Below are 21,574 nucleotides of genomic sequence, written 5' to 3'. Positions count from 1 at the left end.
ACATCAATACTCCTGAACCGCATACACCTGATATCCATCCAACCAAGAAATCTAAGAAACGAAAAACAAGGGAAGGGGCAGAACCGGTGGAGAACACTGGAGTAGTGGCAGACAATGCAATGGGTAACAAGAAGAAGAAACGCGCATTCACTGGGGAAGAGACTAAAGAATCAGCAAAACCAGTGGATAAAACTGGAGCCGTTAGAGATGAAGCAGCCGGAAACAAGAAGGGAAAGAAGAAGAAATCCGCATGTCCTCAAGAAGAGACTAAGAAACCGTCTTTTAATCAAAACCAGGAAGGTCAACCCCGGAAACAAGGGCAAAGGCATCAGCAAGACAGAACCGAAGAGAATGCCCGGAAAACAAATCCTAAGAGTTCCAAAGATGATCTGAACGGTCAAACGAGAAAGAGGAAGAAGGTAGCCCGGGATGAGAAAGGCGAAGAGAGCTCATCAACGGGGCAGCAGAAAAGGAAGAAGCAGAAGAAGAGCGGCGGTGGGGATGTTGTGGACAGGCTCGATATGTTGATAGAGCAGTATCGGTCTAAATTCTCGCAGGGTTTGGGCAAAACAGGCGCATCAAACAAGAGCTCCGGCCAAGTCAGGAGATGGTTCCAGTCATAATACCCCCACGTGTTTCCGTCACGTCAGTCTTTCCGACCAATTTTGTCTCTTCCGTGGCATGTGGTAGAAAAAATTAGAACCCGAGCTATGTATTTGTGGTGTTCTTTTTTATTTGATCTCTCTAACCCTTGTCTTTGGATCTATTTATTCTTTGTTTTCGACACTCAATTCCCTTTGAACTACTTTGATCTATGGACTTTCTGTACGTTCTTGCTTTAGATATCTACTCGAAAAAAGCATTTTAAAATTAATAAAATTGCAAGAGTAGTTTAATCAAATGTAATTATTTTTAATAAAAAAGTTATTTTTTTAGATTTATTGATAAAATTAGAAAAAATAATCGATTTCGTCGAAAAACGAATAAATAGTTCTTGAAAATAGTATATTTAAAGGATAAATAAAATTAACATGACTTACGATACAGGGAATTTATTTACATGGGCCCAGCACTAGAATACTCTCCGGCTTTGGGCTTTTTTTTGTTGCTAAAATCGTAAATACTCAAAATAGCCCAGACGCATGCTCCGCGAGTAAACCGCACGCGTCAAAATCTAAGATTTGGAGAATCTGAGCGCGTGAGACTTTCTCTCTCTCTCCTTACCGTTCTTTTCATTCGTTTTTTTTATATCTAACTTATTCTCAGTTTAATTTAGAGAATAGAATATCCGATTCGAATTTAAATATATTATGAATATTACCAGTTTTTAGACTATTAATTTATATGTTTCACATCGATTTTTTATTTTTTATATTTTATTTTGTACAAGAAAAAATCCAACAAAATATTCAAATTGTTCCAAAAAATAAAAAGTAAAACTTTTAATTTGATAAAAAAAAATTACAAAAAATAATCTAAAATATAAAAAAAAAACCTTTAAAATTGTTAACGCAGTTCAAACGGAATATATACTACGCCGAAAAGCTAACTTGATAAATAAAAAAGATGACATCGCAAACACATTATTACCTACCACATCGCATTAATTTATCACATCGTTTAAGAAAACAAAATCTAGATCTTATACACACATACATACACACGTACACTTACTTATTTTTCAGATAAAAACATATTTAGTGTGGCATATTTAGTTTTTGTTTTTTACAACGGAAACCGTCTCATAGTCCTTCTGACCGACTTCTGATCCCGCGAGTCGGACAACATCTCGGATAATAAATTCTCCGACCCTTATGCAGTAACCGATAAACTATGCGGAACATGTAAACTGACCGAAAATGACCGTCTCAAGAAAACTCATACCTCAAATAGAATCGAATACACAACCTCCACTGCATAGAGTTTTTCATTTTTCAATTGAGATGAGACTTTCCCGTGGCATATTTAGTTTGGCTAGAAGAAACATTAGTTGCACATTATTTTAAAGGATTTTGGTACATATTTCATTCACACAGACCTTTATACCATAAGAATGATAAATGTTTAATTTATTATGATATAAGAAATAATTCTTTTTTTCTCTCTAAAAGCACGATACCGCCCTTTAGTGCCTTTAAAAAATATGTTTCTTTATTGACGGAGCAAGATTAAAAATACCAAAAACGTTTTTACCCGGCAATGCATATGGTCGACATTTCGATTCGGATTATCACGACTAGCTAATCTACTTAGCTCATCAAATTACAAAAAAATATATCCTTGGTTTTTAAAATTAATATATTTTCTTTCGTTACAAATATTATTGGAATTTTTTCTTAATAGAAAGATCAAATTTACGAATCCTATTGTTAAATTAAATTGTTCTCGTTTATTATCAAAAGAATAAGTTTTCAATGTTTTATTTAAATTGCATTCTATATAATTTTTTTAAAAATGATATCTTACTTTAGTTTTGACAAATAAACATTTAATTTTGATCGAAAAAAAATAACGATATCATAAAACTTTCTGTATGATCTAATAACAAAAACTCGTTCACTAATAGTTGTATTGATTGTCAAAAGATGTAAATCCTGACAGTAATTATTAAAACACCATATTAATATATATATATATATATGTAATTAAGTTAACTCATATTTTTGTATTAATGAAATGTTCTATAACTCATCATATTATCGTATAATAAAATCATCCACAATAAATTAATAATATCGACCCTATACACCACTTATACAATGATATTCATTATATTTTTGTTCCTTACAATATAATGATAATTTTATAATAATTTGATCTAATAATCTATATAATATTTTATTAAGTTCAAATCCATAAACATTAAAAAAAAATCAATTAAAAAAAAATAAACCATGGCATTTCTGATCTACCATTTTTACCGAAAATAGCATTTATGGTCCCTCACCTAGCAAATGAAATAGCGAAGTTTAAAAAATGGACCACCAAATAAAGCGGCTTATTTTTCCAACACGAAAAACACAACAACAACAACAACAACAAATGGACGACTCTCCCAGAAACTTTAGATCCGAACTTAAATGATACAACAAAATATTGGGAACTGGGAGATCCGTCCATAATTATAAACGGCATGAGTTGACGTTGTAAAAACACAAAATCACTCGTCGTCGGCGGAAGCAGAGAGGGAGAAGGAGAAAGGGGAGAATTTGTAGCCATCACCTTCGTAGAACTTGTTCTGGAACTCCACCCAGTGAAGACGCAGCGCGTGAAGGAACGCGCTCAGCGTCTCCATCACTAGCAGCACTCCCACCGTCGCGAATATGAACACTATTATCCCCACCACCAGTATTACCACGTTGTTGAACCTGAGAGAGAGAGAGAGATTAGAGAGAGATATTGACCGACTGACTGACACAGAAGAGTAAAACAGAAGAGGAGGAGAAATGGAACATTACCCCCAAGCGAGGAGGAGGACCTTCTCGTAGAAGACAGATGACAATTCAGAGTGGGCTAGACTGAACACATAAAATAATACATGACTCTGTTAGCCGTGATCAACCCTATATATATATACATACGTACATTCATATATTTGCCTCACTGTGGTAAAATATCGAAGGAGTGTAGGAAAAGAAAAGAGTGTATAGGTGAACCTAAGAGCCCATAAACGAAGGTAGGAGGCAGTGTTGGAGACAGCACCAAGCACAAACTCGATGGTGTGAATGAGTTGGTGGACAAATATTTCACTGAACTCAAACTCCTCGTGCCCATTTGAATCCTCGCTTTCTTCCACTTGAAGAAGACTGTCGTCTGCCTCCTGAATCGCTCTGTACGCCTGACCTTGGTGCCTCTGTTGGATGGACAAAGCAAAAAAAACAAACAAACCATGAACGGGAATTTAGACCAACATTTTCCCCCATTTTTCTTTTTAATTTGAAGAAGTTAAATAAAGCCACCAGGAGTATTTTTTGTGGCAATCGATTATTTTCTATTAGTATAATGCTTAAAAAATGAAAATGTTCTCACTGCTTCATGTTGTTTCTTCAAAATGAAAGGTTTTGGCAGCAACATCCATGGAACCGAAACGAGAGCCAGGAGGAGGAGCACGAGCTGAAACGGGAAAGTAAATAGATGAGTCTATAAACATAATCGACACAAACGCTTTAAATCTTGCGGGGAACTTATAGAAAGTTGGTGTTGAAACACAAACCTGCACTGTTTTCTGGTAAGGGAAAAGCTGATTCTCTCCTAACTCATCGGTTGGGCTGAGGAACATGTATATCATAACGTGATACAAATCTGCTTGAGAACCAGTGCACCACTTGATGATGACGAGGACAGAGAGATATCCAAACAAGCTGTTCAAGAATATCATCTGTGGAATGAACTGGAACCTACAAGTATGAGACATTAGAGACTTAACTATGATTAGCTACCGATTTTGTCTTTAGAGAAGAAAGGCTTAGGCTATACAATAATCAACTGAGAATAGGCTATGGCCCAGATCAGAAACAATCAAATAAACCCACCAAATGTTCACGCCACTTCCAAAGAATTTCGCATTAAAGAAGCTCATTATGATCCCGAGGTTCATCTGGGCAACTCCGAGAAGGATTGACATTTTCATCTTCAGCGAGTTGAGGAACGGCAACTCGCTGCGAGTACCATGCCACACGGGATCTACACCAAATGGATAAGTGTCTCGGACCTTGATCAAACCAATTGTAGTAGCCTCACTACACAATCGTTAGAGGGAAAAAAATCAGAAGAGAGAAAATATTCCATCACAACTAATATGCTTATATTTTTTTTAAACACGGGGATTTGAAAACAATTCTGCAAACCTGCAGGAGGCATCACGGCAGTCATATGCTGAAGGAGCAAACAATGGGAATGGAACAGAGAAGAATTCATTGTAGATTAAACCAGTGAATATTGAGAAGAGTGACATCATGAAAATAACATAACGGCCACCGAAAGCCATTTCTGCAATATCCCCGAGTTTCTGTTGTCAGGAATCAAGGTATTGAAGGGTTAGCTTAAACCTCGCAAGAAACAAAGGCATCTACAAAGTCAAAATCAAAGAAACAAGTACATAAATAACAAAATAGAATAAGCTAGTGTGCTCTTTGGAAAAACACTACTTTTCTGTACTTTCACATTTGCAGGCAGCTCGTAATTCCATTTTAAAGATAGACAACAAAAGCATTCATCGATATTTGCAGTCTGATGAAAATTAATCATATTATATGATTGCAAGGAAATCAACCATAGTATATGATTCATATACTTGTGCTGAAAGTTATAACATTGGGAAAATAAGTAATAGGTATTACCTGGCTGGAAAGTTTCTTTTCTCTCATTATAAAATACATAGTTGCAAGCAGCAAACATATTCCATGTCCCCAGTCACCAAACATAACAGCAAAGAGGAAGGGGAAGGTAACAATTGTGTATACACCAGGATTGGCTTCCTGATACTTTGCAATCCTGCAATGCGGTGAACAAAGCAGATCATTTTTTTTGTTCAAAAATATAAACCTTGCATAAATGCACATGCGTAAGGTGGTACGTAATATGACCATGCATAAATGCGATAAATAACAAGAATACGTTTCTAAAAATGTGTATGGTCATCTATTTTTTCCACCAGCAAGACTAATCATTTCTGTGATGGCTAAAATAATTAATAATCCCAATAATAAGATAAGGAGCCAATAGAATAAAAATCTGGAGATAGATGATTCCAGCACACAAATAAATATTCTGACACGTATACTTAAGCAAGCCCAAAATCTATAAATAATCAGAATACTCCTTTATAAACACATGCTTTTCTTATCACATTGAGACCATCTCTGCCTTCCTCTATTTTCCCAAATAGCAGCAATCTCAACGGGAGGAAACTTACCCATACGCATCGACAATTTCCTGGAATGCAGAAGTAAATTTGTTTGTGCGAAAATAAGTTGGCGGCGACTCTTTGGTCCCCAGGACCTGGAAAATGGACCCAACTTGAGAGTTGGAGTCAATCGCAGCATGCTGCAAAGCATCCTGAATCTGCACATGCAAGATCCGATCTACTTTAGCGATCCGACATAATACATCACCAGTACAATCACTATTACCCAAGATACAAACCGACCATTGGATGTAAATGAAATGCAAGGTACAACTCACTTCTTTTGCTGCAAAGACTGGACTCCATCCCTCGGCCACAAGACACTTCTTTGTCACATCGAGACTAAGCATGTTCAAAGTGTGATATATGGCTTTTTCTTTGCGGACCTGCAACACGTCAAAATAAATGACTATTGGCCTCATGTGGCATGAAGACAATAATGGGTTTAAACTGACCAATGAGCAGGAAAAGAAACAGAGACAAATGAGATTACCTTGAGACTCCATTTCTCAAACTTATCTCCAATCGTCTCTAACAGATTGTTCCGATGACCCAGCCCGACATCAATGGTGGTTTTAAGCTCCACCAATCTACTTGAAACCTGAAACAGTACGAGAAAATACCAAAAACAGTTAATTGGTTTATAATTTTTCCGCATCACCATTGTAAGGAACCATGACAGGACAGCACTTTCCATGCCTGTACGCTAAAAGCGTTTGGACAGTACATAGCTTTTGTAAGCTAATACGGACTAGGATGGAATGGGATAAACCTATTTTTCCAAAAAATCTAACCATCAGCTTCTTATGCAAGTACCCTTGTATTGGAGATCTAAGACTACATCAATTATTGCCCATAGACACAACTTCTGCCAATGGGGAATCTTAAGGGCAAATATCAATCCGTTCACCATGAGTTAGGAATTCCAAAACATGAGGCCCTTCACCACCTTTCAAGTCAGCAAAATGAAAGAGGGATACCTCATGTTTCTTCTGACATCCTCAAAGAAAGGGGCAAGAAATTCCTCGAACCCATGAACATCTACTTGAAGATATCTTCCAACTATTCACCCAGTTATACCTAAGTTTTCCAACCTAGGTAACATTTCGTATGAGCAAGCCAATAATGAAATTCCAAATCACTACAAAAGGAATAATAGACAGTCTATGCATCACTTAGTAGTATGCATTGTGCGAAAAGAATGTGCAAATAATCTATCAAAATCAACCATTAACAATATTTGTTAAGAAAGAAGAACATCCTTGATAGATAAAGAATCAGTTAGTTATTACTTTTTGAAAGCAGTTCCACATGATTATCACCTGAACTCAAGCCCAATAAAAGCTAAATAATAGTTGAGGAGAATAATATGGCACTGCAGCATCAGCATGTAGTCTACTCGACAGAAAGAAAGCAGGACATCTAACCCATACAATGCATACATATCCGCAATAAACATTTATCAGATAGATAATGCATACCTGGGTCATCATTTGAGCTTGCTTGCCAAGGTCCTCACTGAAAGGGTAGCGGTTTGCCCCAAAAGCTTCACATATTTTAAGGATCTTGCTTTTCGCTCTTTCCCCAGAAAAGAAGACAACAAATACATTTTTCTCAGTCTGCAGAATTTTAGTTAAAAAGTTAGTTTTCCAATAAAGCCAAGAGAAAAGGAAAATGGAAAAGATCATGATTCCGTGTTGCCTAAATTCTCAACTGAATAAATCCGAGAAAATTGGATGTTAAAGTGTTAAACTATATTTATATAATGCATTAAATATTATCATCACATATCTAGAAATCAGAATCAGAATTCACATTTCTGAAAGTTTCTAAGCATAAGATAAAACAAAACTTTCATGATGAAAGAAAAAACTGAACTCGAGCATTGTTGTGAGTAATTGGTTTCTATCTCTAAAAGAAAATAAAAGCGGAGCAGAAGCACCTCACCTTTTCTCCTGAGACGGGATCAACGACAGGCTCCTCGGCAACAGACTGCCGCATAAAGATGTTACCCCTAGTTGCACGAAATAGGATCCTCTCAAAGGCCATTGACTTTTCACGAGGCACAAGGCCAGTGAGAAATCCAAGCTTTACTTGCTTTGACGAATCAATCGACTTCTCCTATCAAATAGGAGGAAAGTTGTAAGTTTATAGCACACTAAACAAGATGATACAAAACTTTTTAGTATGCAAACAGTTCAGTGATCGTACTTCCTGCAGTAAAGGAGCCTCCAGGGGGTCTTCACCTGCCTGATGTGATCCCATCTCTTGGTGATGAGCTGCAGCAATTTGAAGTGCAGAAGAAAAAAATTCACCAGCCTGAAAAGAAAAACATTTAAGTAAAAATAGCACAAGATGCACATTCGATCGTAACAGAAAATGCCCGCATTTGCCCCATCAGAAGCCCCATTTACTATGAAATTCACTTCATCGTAAGTGTGCTATCAAGAGTTACTAAGTAAAAGAACATGAGATAGCAACAAAGTAACTGAACAGTTAACACAAGATGATTCCTTTTTCTGCAAAAAATATGATCCTGTTTCTGTGGAAAGATATAGCATCTTCTAGACTGTGGGACAAAATGAAAATATATACCTTTTGAAGGACCAGCTTGTACTCCACAAGTTCATTATAAGAACGCTGCAGTTTGTCATTATTTGCATTGATTTCAACCAGTTCACCCTCTAAGTCTCCTAGTTTCACCTGAACAACCAAAGAGAAAGAGAAGAAATATGAAAAATCGAAAACATGGTGTGCCAACATCAAAAGCATAACAGCATGGTGAAGCCAAACATCAACAGTTTACCTCTAGATCATCAAAGTCAAGATCATCTCCTTTCTCCAGTATTACTTTGGGAGAGACTCCTCCCTTTGACATTTGCTCCTTGAAGAACCGTATCTTTCGCGCCATCTCCCCACATCTTTTTAACTTCATGTCATTAACACAGAAAGGAAGTGTCATTGTTGTATGATATACTTTCTCTAAAAGGGATGATGTAGCATAATCATTTCTCAATTTCGCTTACCTGAGCCGCATAAGTACGCTGAAACGGGCTGGTATCTGAGTTGAGCTGAAATCAACATCCCAACAGACGAATAAGAACAGGAATTCACGTAGTACTACGAATAAAATTTACAATAAATTACGCTCACAATCGCCAAGAATAGAGAACCTAAGAAGCGATTATGATCAATGCGCTGCGGTGGTAAACCCTCGGAAAAAAAAACCAAATTCGAAAACCCCAACCATGTTAATCCGTTCCAAACGAGAATCAAATAAAGAAAAATTCAAAGCAAACCAAGAAAAAGAATAAGGAGATCAAGATGCGTCGATTGATTGTAACCTACGGTTCCACATTCGAAGTCCGGTCACCATAAATCCCGTCAATCGCAATCGAAGACAGAGAAATTCACACACAACATTTCGACAGAGATCCATGGAAATTAACATCGGCAACATTGCAAGCAGACACGCCTAAACACATTAAGTAGAAAAACAGAGGACAATGAGAGATAAGAGTACGGACGTCTTTGAACTGGACGAGACCAAGATCACCGAGGTAAGAGACGGTGAGATGGGCAGATTCCATGGGAATAATGAGCTGAACAAGTTGCATCGGCTCCGACCGCATCAGATCCATCGGCGGACAGCAACCACCACCGCGAATCTCCCCCATCCCTGCGTCTCCTTCTTCGCCGGACGTCGAATTCGAAACAGGTGAGAATACCGATCTCGAGAAGGAGATCGATCTCGCAATTGGGATCGCCTCAGTCGAACAGGCAAGAAAGACGCCGATAATGTCAGAGGGGGAGAGAGAGAGAGAGTAAACCTGTCTGCGTCGTGGTCACCTGTAGCTCACTTCGGACCACGTATATTAAGGCCGGGTCGATACATCTGGTGGCCCTTCTAATGGATCCGTTTGATCAATCATTTTGTCATTACAGATTAATAGAAAATAACATTTACATCCTCATTCAAGAATTTTTTTTTTTTTTGGCATTTGAGATTCACATCTATTAAGGATAAGTGTGGATACATTTATATTATTCATTTATTAAATGATTGTTCAAACAAAAAAGGTATTATATCTCAATTAGAATAATAAGAAGGAAAAAAAAGGTTATCCCCGTCATTGGGAAGGTGGAAGAATTGTAATCATTTTTATCACACAAACGGTTAGCATTTTTATTGGGGAAAAATAGATAGTACTTTTTATGGATTTATAACAAATGGGGTTTGGAGGAATATGCACCCATGAAGACAAAAAAACGTTTGGATAAAAAAAAAAGCCTATAATTGCAAAACACACATGCATATACACACGTACCAATGATAAACACTGCGTGTCATTTTCCCTCAGACCGCACAAACTACATGTCGTTTTTCTGTCGGGTAAAAACTGAAGCTACAAGAAATTTACCGTGCGTGAGAAAAAACAGCAAGGCGTGCAGGGAAAAGCGGGACGCAAGTCTTACACGAGCGTTTTGCCATTGATATATATGTAATTTGAACGATGAACGCAAAAGAACAGAGGAATTTCCGGCCTAACAGAAACGTCCCGAACTGTAAAGATAAAAGTACAAGCGAGCCAAACAGAGAAAAATCCGAATTTTTTATGGAAACAAAAAAGTAACTAGACACAAGAAGTAAAGAAAAAATCAAAGTATAGATATACCCGGGAAGAGCTTATTACATAAGAAACAACTATAAGATATAACTTGCAACAGAGATCGGGTGAATCTGATCACGGTAGACAGCACCAAACAGGTTTGATATTTCACCATACGAAGAAAGAACAACACTTCTCTTTACTTACCTTGCCACTGCAGAGAGGATTTTTTTTTTGTTTTTTTGGGGGCAACAATGTTTTGGACAGATCACCGGACTTGAGAAGGGGAGCATACCAAACCAGAAGCATCAGCCCCGACGACTGCAAGATCACACACTGTACAGAGCTTCCCGTCCTGGCTTGGCACGAACCGAGCCGTGCAGTACGGACACGACACGTCCTTCTGTCCCCTGTAGATCGGCACATATGTGGCTCCGCATATCACGAAAGGGTTTCTGAAATCGTAGTTCAACTGGGTCGCATCCGTCATGTTGCGTTCCGCCGCCTGCACGACTTGCCTCGCCATCTTGGCCTGGCTCTCCACTGTCGGGTTTGTCTCTAGTAACCTCCTCGCGAAAGTCGAAGCTGTAGCCAGGTTCTTGGCCTTGTAGGAGACACTCATTGCGCTGAGAAGGGCGAGCCTTAGGTGAGGGGTTTGTAGGTTGCAGTGTGTGAAATAGGCCGCCAGCTCCTGTTGCCGTATTGGGTCATCTCTCATCTCCCTCCTCTTGAGTTCCATTTGCAGACCAAGAACGTATTCCTTAACGATAATGATAAGTTCCTTGACCTCATCAACTTCTCTCCTTGATTCGACTACTACGAGTGGGATGGTGTGGAGGATGGATAGGAAAACACGAAGAGCCTCGGTGAACTTTCCTGCAGTGGTAGATTTGTAACCGGCCTTGAGCTTCTCTTCAAGCTGAGAGAAACTGTAAACAAGGGCTGGTGGGCCACGGACATTGGGACTAGCAGACTCATTCCACCCACGCTCGATGGCAAGGGAAACCACTGGAGACGAAGAAAAGGCACGCAGATAGCTGTGGCTGCCCGAGAAAAGATCGAGAAACATGGATTTCAAGGGCATAAAATTCTTTATGCCGAGCTGTCTGTTCAGCAACCGCATTGCGGTATCAAAGCTCCCAGCTGCCGCATGCTCAGCGGCAAGAGATGATTTCTGGGTCCATATTTGACTTACGGGCATGCCTGGAGTCGGTGCCACAAAGACTGCACAACGTGCATTAGCAGATAACTTCGGTATTTCAAGCTCTGGTGGGAGTTCAAGGTCTTCAAGTTCCCATCCACCTTCCTCCTCGTTCTCTCCCTCAGCTTCTGCATCATCCATAATTGCCTCCACATCCCCATTCTGTAATCCGTCAACATCATCCACATCAAGCTCCTCGCCCCAATCTCCTTCACCGTCTTCTTCTTCATCAACAGCCCCTCTGACACCACTTTCTAGCCCTCCTTCAAATATTCCTTTCATGACTCTCAGAAGAGGCCAATCACCATCACCCAAGACAGGGAGAGGTGGAATTAGAAGTGACGGAGTTTTACCTTTGGGCAGAGAGGGAATGTTGTCTCCCAACTCAGCTGCCAGACGCTCAGCAATGTCATGCAAACCATGAACAGAGGCTGTGATATAAGCAAGAGGCAAATGCCCAGCACCCTCCAGGATCTTAACACGCTCTCTAACATCTCCAAGGTAGAGGGCATCGTGAAATTGGCCCATCACGTCATTTTTCACTTCAGCAATCTTCATCATTTTGGACAGCTTTTCCATATTGCCAGTGATGAGATAAAGGAAAGATAACCTCTCAAAGTTCTTGGTCCGCTGGTAGGCAAACTCCACAATTTTAGCATTACCTTGGCGCAGAGCCTCCACCCCAAGTCGATACCAGTGATCTTTCTCATCGATCTCTTTGGCTGCTTCAACAGCTATACTGATGTTACCACTTTCCAAAGCCAGGTTGAACCTGGTCCTTTCATCTTTAACAAAGTGAAGGGCAACTTCAGGGAATCCTTTCTGCTGCAGATAAGCAATCATAGCCTGCCCACAAAGTTGGGAATTCCTAATCATGCTCATGACATGATCATACCTCTTCCTCAACAGGGAAAGCTTGAAAATGTATTCTGTTGCATCAATGGCAATAACCCTGTTTTTCCCATCCCGATCCAAGCAGAAGATGTTATTCCCAGAAACCTTTGTGATATAGATAGGAACATCTAGAGTTCGGATTATTCCACTATCTCCATTAGGGAGACAATATTTGATATGGTTCAAAGTTGTGTAGATAAAGACACCGTTGTCATCCCAAGCTCCACTCTTCACACGTATTGTTTCATGAAGGGTGCAGTGGTGGACAAGCTTCTTGCTGGCGATGATGATAGTATGCTTGCTTAGTAAAGCGACAGTCTCCATGTCATTTGACCAAACAACGTATCTGACAAATGAGGCCTGAAGTTCACCGAGAACCAGTCTTTGTTGAAGATCAAATATAACAACCCTATCGTCAGATCTGCAAAGCAAATTTCCTGTCCCAGCATAAAATATAGCATCAGTGGGGATCGGTAGGGAACTCTTCTTTACCATCTCGTTCTTGAGATTCTTGACCAGCACTTGGTTCGTGCTTTTCTCAAGAACAGCAAACCGGTTTCGAGCTATAAAGACAGCAGCACCTCCGGGCCCCCTTTTTGCCTCCTGAACGAAGTCACTCCTGCCGACGCTATCTTTTGGTACGATGTACAACTCATAAGAACCGCCATCCACATCTGAGCATACAAGAACTGCATTTTCTGTCGGACTGTAAGATAAGGTCCTAGGACTTTGGTTCAGGCTTGGAGTACCAGGACGGCGTACAGGGATGACTTGTGAGTCTCTTTGCGTCGAAAACTCATAGTACCTAAGAAATCTATCTTTGGCATAGAACAAAAAATCACCACTCACAGAAAATGCAGGGCGTTCCCTCTCAAGTTTAAAGACAATCATACCGTTGTCATGTCCCGCGGCCAATAAATTCATCTCTGGATGAACCGCAAGAATCCAGAACCTGTCGTGTTCACGGCGGAAAGTTTGGAGTCCAGTTCGCTTGGTAGCATCCCAGACACGAATGCTTTTATCCTCGGAGTTAGATACAATAATGTCTTGTTTTGCATGGAACATGACGCATGACACATTATTCATATGACCTCGCAGTGTGTCCACCTCCCAGGCCTTAGTTTCTGCAATAATATTGAAGAACTGACATAAATTTCTCGGCCAACTAATACATGTGTACTCCTAGAGTAGAGGGATATATTTACATTTCAGTTGTTCTTCCATGACTGAATAAAACTACTTTGCATTTGAAGTAAACAAAAAACAGAGAGGAAGGCCAGGAATTTCATATATGTACCGTTCATGCGCCACAACTTCACTTGACGGTCATCTGCACCAGAGACAATGAGAGGAAGGGTGGGGTGAAAAGCAGCCCAGTTGACTCCTCTGTCATGACCTTCCAGAACATACTTGACTATAACATCAATGCCCCCAAAAAGATCAGTATTCATCTGACTCAATCGTAGGATGTCATCAGCAGGAGATACAGTCTTCTTCCTAAGAGCCCCGATATCCCAAACACGGACCGTCTGGTCTAAGGACGCTGATACAACAAGGTCATCTTTAGGATGGAAAGAAGCACACATAACATAATGGTTGTGACCAGTCAAGACAGAAATACAAGTCCTCGACTGCCAGTTCCAGATGCGGATAGTCTGATCATCACTAGCACTCACAATCCATGGGTACTCATGGTGAAACTGGACCGTGCGTATATAATCAAGATGCCCAAGAAGTGTGAACAGGCACCTGTGAGTTTTGTAATTCCAAACCTTAATTTTGTAATCATCCCCTGCAACAGCCAACGATATCAATTTTAAAAATACACATAGAAAGACAATTCAGCAAATTGGAGCTGAGATGAAAGTAAGATGCAGTCAGTAATCTGCTCCAAAACGATTTCATGTGTGCAAGCATTTCCATTAGAATAGTCATCCGGAGAAATTAAACCACAGTTTTAGGCTTTGAAGCACCAATCTTTGAACCATGAAAAGCACCCTCCTGACGGAAAAGGTAAATAAACTTGTTTGTAACAGAAATAAAAGCTGGGTCCCCATATCCCGCAACCAATATATACATATAATTATATATATGGTTTATATACATATAAAAAGCACTATTAGGTGAACATAATGAAAAATGTACATTCCACAGCTTAAGACACCAAGCTTCAAGAAAAAATAAATTATTGAAAGAGTCCAAACAAAATTTCAAGCAAAAAATTTCTTTCAAAGAAATCGTATATTCAACATGGACCATTTCTGAAATGCATAGATATTAGCACTTAGTAAGTGCCACTTAAGTAAATCTACTAAGCCTAAGGCAGACATATCAAATAAATCATCAATTGCAAAGACAAACCTGGTAGATCTAGAAAACAAGCATGCCTATATCAACTTTCTAGTGCCAAGCTTTGAAGCAACAAGTCAGAATCTCTCAGATCAATGACGTATCATCAAGGAGAGGGCGAAATTTACTAGTGTACATAAAATTCCAGAAGAACTGAACTATCAGAAAGATTGTATACCTCCTGAAACGAACAAAGGCTGTGATTTGTGGAAATGAACACCGCGAACAGGTCCCTCATGCTCGTCAAACCTATCGATCAAAGTCCCCATACGGTAATCCCAAAGCTGGATCACACCGCTGTGCAAACTCGCAAGAATCCATGGCCTTTTGCTGTGAAAGCTGAGACCCTTAACTCTGTTGCTCTTTGTCTCGAACTTCGTCAGCATATTCCCTGATGACGAATCAGAAACACCCTACGCAGACCAAACCACAGAGAACGAATCATGAACCAAGCGCAAACGAATAGATCAAACAGCAAAATCGCCACGAGCAAAACCTAATCCACTCGAAATTCAGGATAGATCTGAGCACATCGAAGAAACGAGATTCAAAACCGAGATTTCCCAGGATATAGATAGAAAGAGACTCACCACAGATCAGATCAGATCAATTCACGTAGGAAGCAATTAAGCACACCGTCACGCCGATGACCAGCAGCATTACCAGACAAACGTGCTTATGCGTCCGTAGATAGCCCAAGAGAGAGAGAGAGAGACGGAAGAGTTTAAGATTCAGAAATAGATCGAGAAGAAGATGATGAAGAAAAAGGGATTCAGTCTCGTCGTAGATCTGAGTCCCTTACACACTTTGCTCAGGTCAGGTTGCTAGTTTTTGCAAATTTCAGTTACATAATTTTGAGAATGAAAAATGCCTAAATATTCAGCCTGCGGCAAGCTTAACCGGATCTGTTCACAAACCGGTTACCTAATTTATCCCCACAGTAACGATCGAAGATTGGTACATAAATAGTTAAATAAATAAATAATACAAGCTAAAACAATTATGGTACAGTGTAAACAAATACAATTATGGTTCGACGAAAATAAAATAATAGTATTGAGCCGGGAAAGCCTGACCGTGCCTGCTAACCAAACCAATCAATAACCATTGGTTTGGTAAACTGGAAGTACCAGATAAAATTTTCCCGGTTTGGGGTCTCATTGTGATTTTCCCTGAAGTAAATTCACAATCTCCTCAGCTCTCGACTCGATCCCTTTGAGATATTCCGTCAAGACTCGTTGCTGGTACGAGCCTCCTTCCTGGTAGAGAAGTAAATACAAGGAGTGAATGGTAAACAAGAAATTTTAACTTAACCAAATCCGGTTCGTACAGGAACCAATCCTTAACCAACCGATTCAGGCTGCGGTTTTCGGTTTTAGAGCAAGACAAACAAATGAAGAAGATTCGTACGTGGTTACTAGTTAAAACATATGTTTTTAAGGAACAAACCAAAGGTTTGGCCGGTTGATGTTGTTTAATTCTGCGGCGGTTAATCTGGCTTCAGACAGACGTGAGCTTAACTAACAAGGGTGTGTTTACTCACAGTTCGGATAAGTGTCCGCTCGATCCGTTTCTTGGTAACAGCCGATAGCTCCTCGGGTGTAATTTCTCCTTTTCCGACTGTCAGTCCATCCAGCAAAAGTCTATTCCACTGATCCTCAGGGGCTGAAAGACATGAGAAAACGTGTTCATTCTAGATTCTATTACGCATAGAGATGTCGTAAAAAAGGAACTTGATGTACCTTTGATCAGTGTCTCGAGGAACTGCTCCGCCTTCAGAATTTCATTCCCTGCGAGAATAATCAGAAGTTTCAATCAAAATTGCATGAGCAAAAGATAAAATTCATAAAATCCGAATAAAGAAGTTCCACCCCCATCAATAAAGATTTGGATTTTGGAGATAAAAAAGCAACTCATCCCTAAAGTACTAGAGCGAGGCTAAGTTGCAATTTGGCAATTTCATAGAAGAAAGAAATGAAACTTTATCCTTATTATTCATGAGAACAGAAACATAGTGAAACATTGAAGCCTTTTTCCAAACATGGGCTTGCATTCAGTAAACACGGTTTTATATTCTTGCAGGAAAAGTACCTTTCTTTGCATAGCTGCGCTTGGAGAGTATTTTGGCAGCATAGAGTTGCAGAACCTTTTGCAGCATAGCCTCAAGGCCCGGTTTGTCTTTATCTTCTTTTGCCTGAAAACAAACATCAGCCTCAAATTCTCCCGAACTTGTTGTGAATGCAGAATTTCGGCTTCAAATATCATGTTGCTAATGATGACATCAGAGACGCAGATTGAGCATACTTGTCGTAGCTGAGCATTTACTTCTGAAAGAAATCCCTCATCCAATAGTCCTTCCTTTTCTCGTTGGATTATTTCCTGTTCATGCAATGACAATGAAAACACCACAAGGCAGGACATATCAATAACCGACTTGACTGATCTTTAAAAACCAGTGTCCTAAAGTCAAGGCACCGCCAATCACCAAAGACTCATAACACTTCTATTGCATCTAATTCCATAAAGAACCCCAAGAAGAGGAAATGATTTTGACATTACGCAGAAGGTCGAGACAAAACTTTTTTCATGCAGCACATGTCATGGTCAATAGCAGGTGCGAACCAGCAAAACTAGCCCAGGAATACAGAGATTACAATGAATAAGGCTTCCGTATGAAAATGAACAAGAAGAGAACAAAAAATAACCTTTTCCATTTGTTTGATAGTTTCGGGATCTCTTGGAGGCCATGAGATTTCTTCCACTTCATCAACAACAGGTCTTAGAATCCCCTTAAGGACATCAGTGGCCGATTCTATCCGTTCCTACAGGTATACAATGAATTCTCAGATGTCTTGTAATAAAAGCATGGAAGAAGATGAAGATAGCAATGGTATTAAAACAGCATATATATATATATGTGCCAATCACAGAGGAAGAAAAAAAAGGAAGACACACCTTAGTCTTATGGACAACACAGTCAACTATACTCATCACATTTGTAGCGAGCTCCTCATAGTCCTTCTGCAAGAACAGTGCCAAAGTATTAGTAATAAACAACCTTAATAAACAAACCCTGTGATCAATGTAACAGAATCAAAACTGATGAAGAACCGTGCTTTGTCATCCTCTGATTTGCAAGTATCTGTCCTAACCGCAAGGCGCATCCAAAAGCCCTCGTCAAAAGCAAGGACATTTTGGACAACAAGCATCTCGAGCTGCACTTAGAACAGGTAGCAACAAGAAAGGTAGATACCACAAAGAAAAAATTATTTAGAGGAAACACAATAATGCACACCAAGACAGTAAACCATGGTATATCCCTCTTCTTTGAGTGTAAACAAGTACTCGTTGAAAGTTAAAGCTGGGAGCAAAAGCATGCGGAAATATACTTCTCTCGGGTTGGCATCCTTTAGAGCATCAATCATGCGATCTATTTCCACCGTCTTCTTAAACGCCCCCTCTGCATCTTGCTTGGCTGCACGGACGAAAGCTCCCCTGTTTTATTAGACCCAAAAAAAATGCCACTTCATTATGTTTATCTTCTTGCATTATACAGATAGCTGATTCTTTTCAATGTAAGCTTGAATTATAAACAAGAAGCTATATCAGACAGGGTCCGGATGTCAGAAAAATTTAGAACATGGTTGCAACTATACTGAAGGAGATCATGACATTATAAAAGCGAGAGCCTGTATAATCCGATGATAATGATAAAGAACAATGAAAGAATTTTGTGTTTGCGAGTAATCAGAGTCATGAAAAACCAAGACAGTTAAAGATGTGGGCGAAATTATTCTCAGGATCTAGCTATCCGTTTCAACTGATAAACTATGAGCACAGGGATTGCATTGCATAAGTTACTAAAGCAGCAAAACGAATCATATTATTCAGCAATCTCTCTAAATTCAAATCTGGAAATTGTTCGACTTCTACCTGCAGCAATTGGAAAAGTCTTCTGAAAAACTCTTCCCCGTGAAATCGAATAAAAAGGAAACAAACAATCACCTTCGCTTCAACTCCGCGCCAGAAACTGGAGACGGATGGAGACTCCGAAACATCAAAACCCTAGAAGTCCATCTCCAGAGCGACACGTTCTGATTCGAAAATCGAAGAGAAGAGCAAAAAGCTTTTAGTCATAGGAGGAGGAAGAGAGAAAAGGCAGAGAGTAATCAAATTCACCTGGTCGCGCAGATGAGGAGAAGCATCGCAACAAGAGAAGAAGCACTGAATAGAGGAGATTGCCGCCATTGAAGAGTACGGGCACGGAACAACCGCATAAACTGGGGAATTCTAACGACCGTTCAAACTCTCAAATACCAAATCCTTGAAAAAAAACAAAATGAGTTAAATTAGAAGGAATTGTACAGAATGGCTTACAAAATCGTCGACATCATTTTTTTTCCCGTGAAGACCTATTGTAGAGAAACTCCGTTCCGAGATGAATATTCTATTACCGGACCAAAGGATATCTGGATTTCAGTTGGGTTTTTTACCCAAATAACTCACTTGGTTCGTATCTATTTCACCTGTACAGCATCGAAAATATAACACATTTTTTTCCCTGTGAAAAGACGAAATTAACCTTAATAAATTACGATATTTATCCGTTCAAAAATAACTTCGTTATTACGACTTCGTAATTAAGTCTAAATATAGTTACAATTGATTCTAAAAAAGGTGGCAAAAAATCATCTGTCTTACTTTTAGTTATATATCAGTTATATGTTAGTCGTAATAAAGTCGCAAAAAATAAAACGAAAAGGGTATTTCAGACTTTTCCCACCGAAAAGTGGGTTAAAATTGAAAAAAAAAATTTTTTTTTTTTTTGTGGTGTACACTGAAAAAAAAAATTTGTTTCGAGTTATTTGGGTGATTTTCTCATTTCAGTTGCGGTAAAAACATACAAAAAGAGTTACTACCATGTAAATGTAAAGGAAGTCTGTAATGTCCGCTAAAAGCAAAAACCCAAAACAAATATGACGTAAAAACTACAAACGTTGGTAACGGGCGTAAAAGTAAAAAAAATGTTCAAACAACACCAAAAATAACCACAAGCTCTTCGTAGGTAATCCACAGCGGAGAGAAGCGTCGTCGAGAGTTTTTTCACTATAATGTCTGTTCCCTGAAGATAAAATCTTTGCGCACGACCAATCACCGGACTTGAGAAGGAGAGCATACCAAACCAGAAGCGTCAGCCCCGACGACTGCCAGATCACACACAGTACAGAGCTTCCCGTCCTGGCTTGGCACGAACCGAGCCGTGCAGTACGGACACGACACGTCCTTCTGTCCCCTGTAGATCGGCACATATGTGGCTCCACATACCACGAAAGGGTTTCTGAAATCGTAGTTCAACTGGGTCGCATCCGTCATGTTGCGTTCCGCCGCCTGCACGACTTGCCTCGCCATCTTGGCCTGGCTCTCCACTGTCGGGTTTGTCTCTAGTAACCTCCTCGCGAAAGTCGAAGCTGTAGCCAGGTTCTTGGCCTTGTAGGAGACACTCATTGCGCTGAGAAGGGCGAGCCTTAGGTGAGGGGTTTGTAGGTTGCAGTGTGTGAAATATGCCGCCAGCTCCTGTTGCCGTATTGGGTCATCTCTCATCTCCCTCCTCTTGAGTTCCATTTGCAGACCAAGAACGTATTCCTTAACGATAATGATAAGTTCCTTGACCTCATCAACTTCTCTCCTTGATTCGACTACTACGAGTGGGATGGTGTGGAGGATGGATAGGAAAACACGTAGAGCCTCGGTGAACTTTCCTGCAGTGGTAGATTTGTAACCGGCCTTGAGCTTCTCTTCAAGCTGAGAGAAACTGTAAACAAGGGCTGGTGGGCCACGGACATTGGGACTAGCAGACTCATTCCACCCACGCTCGATGGCAAGGGAAACCACTGGAGACGAAGAAAAGGCACGCAGATAGCTGTGGCTGCCCGAGAAAAGATCGAGAAACATGGATTTCAAGGGCATAAAATTCTTTATGCCGAGCTGTCTGTTCAGCAACCGCATTGCGGTATCAAAGCTCCCAGCTGCCGCATGCTCAGCGGCAAGAGATGATTTCTGGGTCCATATTTGACTTACGGGCATGCCTGGAGTCGGTGCCACAAAGACTGCACAACGTGCATTAGCAGATAACTTCGGTATTTCAAGCTCTGGTGGGAGTTCAAGGTCTTCAAGTTCCCATCCACCTTCCTCCTCGTTCTCTCCCTCAGCTTCTGCATCATCCATAATTGCCTCCACATCCCCATTCTGTAATCCGTCAACATCATCCACATCAAGCTCCTCGCCCCAATCTCCTTCACCGTCTTCTTCTTCATCAACAGCCCCTCTTCCAACGCTCTCTAGCCCTCCTTCAAATACTCCTTTCATGACTCTCAGAAGAGGCCAATCACCACCACCCATGACAGGGAGAGGTGGAATTAGAAGTGATGGAGTTTTATCCACGGGCAAAGAGGGAACGTTGTCTCCTAATTCAGCTGCCAGACGCTCAGCAATGTCATGCAAACCGTGAATGGAGGCAGTGATATAAGCAAGAGGCAAATGCCCAGCACCCTCCAGGATCTTAACACGCTCTCTCAAATCTCCAAGGTAGAGGGCATCGTGAAATTGGCCCATCAC

At 40.1% G+C, this 21,574-nt stretch overlaps 4 protein-coding genes across 4 annotated transcripts; all 4 read right to left on the bottom strand.

Annotated features, from left to right (window-relative positions):
* Positions 1 to 2,900: 2,900 nt before the first annotated feature.
* Positions 2,901 to 9,777, bottom strand: LOC104824805 (V-type proton ATPase subunit a3-like). The gene is made up of 18 exons (XM_010556973.2): positions 9,433 to 9,777; positions 8,932 to 8,976; positions 8,712 to 8,834; positions 8,501 to 8,608; positions 8,117 to 8,224; positions 7,853 to 8,026; positions 7,387 to 7,524; positions 6,399 to 6,506; positions 6,184 to 6,291; positions 5,915 to 6,063; positions 5,340 to 5,493; positions 4,848 to 5,008; positions 4,533 to 4,739; positions 4,214 to 4,397; positions 4,030 to 4,113; positions 3,657 to 3,853; positions 3,459 to 3,518; positions 2,901 to 3,368 (listed from the first exon to the last, which is right to left on the bottom strand). Exons 1-18 carry the CDS (start codon positions 9,580 to 9,582, stop codon positions 3,161 to 3,163), a joined length of 2,466 nt encoding a protein of 821 aa, XP_010555275.1. The 5' UTR covers positions 9,583 to 9,777; the 3' UTR covers positions 2,901 to 3,160.
* Positions 9,778 to 10,590: 813 nt separating this feature from the next.
* Positions 10,591 to 15,781, bottom strand: LOC104824804 (coatomer subunit alpha-1-like). Its single transcript, XM_010556972.1, has 4 exons — positions 15,550 to 15,781; positions 15,138 to 15,372; positions 13,908 to 14,402; positions 10,591 to 13,734 (listed from the first exon to the last, which is right to left on the bottom strand). Exons 2-4 carry the CDS (start codon positions 15,343 to 15,345, stop codon positions 10,784 to 10,786), a joined length of 3,654 nt encoding a protein of 1,217 aa, XP_010555274.1. The 5' UTR covers positions 15,346 to 15,372; positions 15,550 to 15,781; the 3' UTR covers positions 10,591 to 10,783.
* Positions 15,782 to 15,913: 132 nt separating this feature from the next.
* Positions 15,914 to 19,351, bottom strand: LOC104824803. Its single transcript, XM_010556971.2, has 12 exons — positions 19,337 to 19,351; positions 19,139 to 19,239; positions 18,965 to 19,053; positions 18,349 to 18,454; positions 18,076 to 18,174; positions 17,915 to 17,980; positions 17,665 to 17,781; positions 17,264 to 17,338; positions 17,051 to 17,153; positions 16,702 to 16,749; positions 16,503 to 16,624; positions 15,914 to 16,218 (listed from the first exon to the last, which is right to left on the bottom strand). Exons 2-12 carry the CDS (start codon positions 19,205 to 19,207, stop codon positions 16,117 to 16,119), a joined length of 996 nt encoding a protein of 331 aa, XP_010555273.1. The 5' UTR covers positions 19,208 to 19,239; positions 19,337 to 19,351; the 3' UTR covers positions 15,914 to 16,116.
* A 759-nt stretch (positions 19,352 to 20,110) lies between these two features.
* LOC104824801 (coatomer subunit alpha-1-like) lies at positions 20,111 to 21,571 on the bottom strand. Its single transcript, XM_010556970.2, has one exon. It carries the CDS (start codon positions 21,569 to 21,571, stop codon positions 20,111 to 20,113), a length of 1,461 nt encoding a protein of 486 aa, XP_010555272.1.
* Positions 21,572 to 21,574: the final 3 nt, after the last annotated feature.

Source organism: Tarenaya hassleriana, unplaced genomic scaffold (genome assembly GCF_000463585.1).
Source record: "Tarenaya hassleriana unplaced genomic scaffold, ASM46358v1 Cleome41, whole genome shotgun sequence".
Taxonomy (NCBI): Eukaryota; Viridiplantae; Streptophyta; class Magnoliopsida; order Brassicales; family Cleomaceae; genus Tarenaya; species Tarenaya hassleriana.
This window is presented reverse-complemented; position numbering and strand designations above follow the sequence as displayed.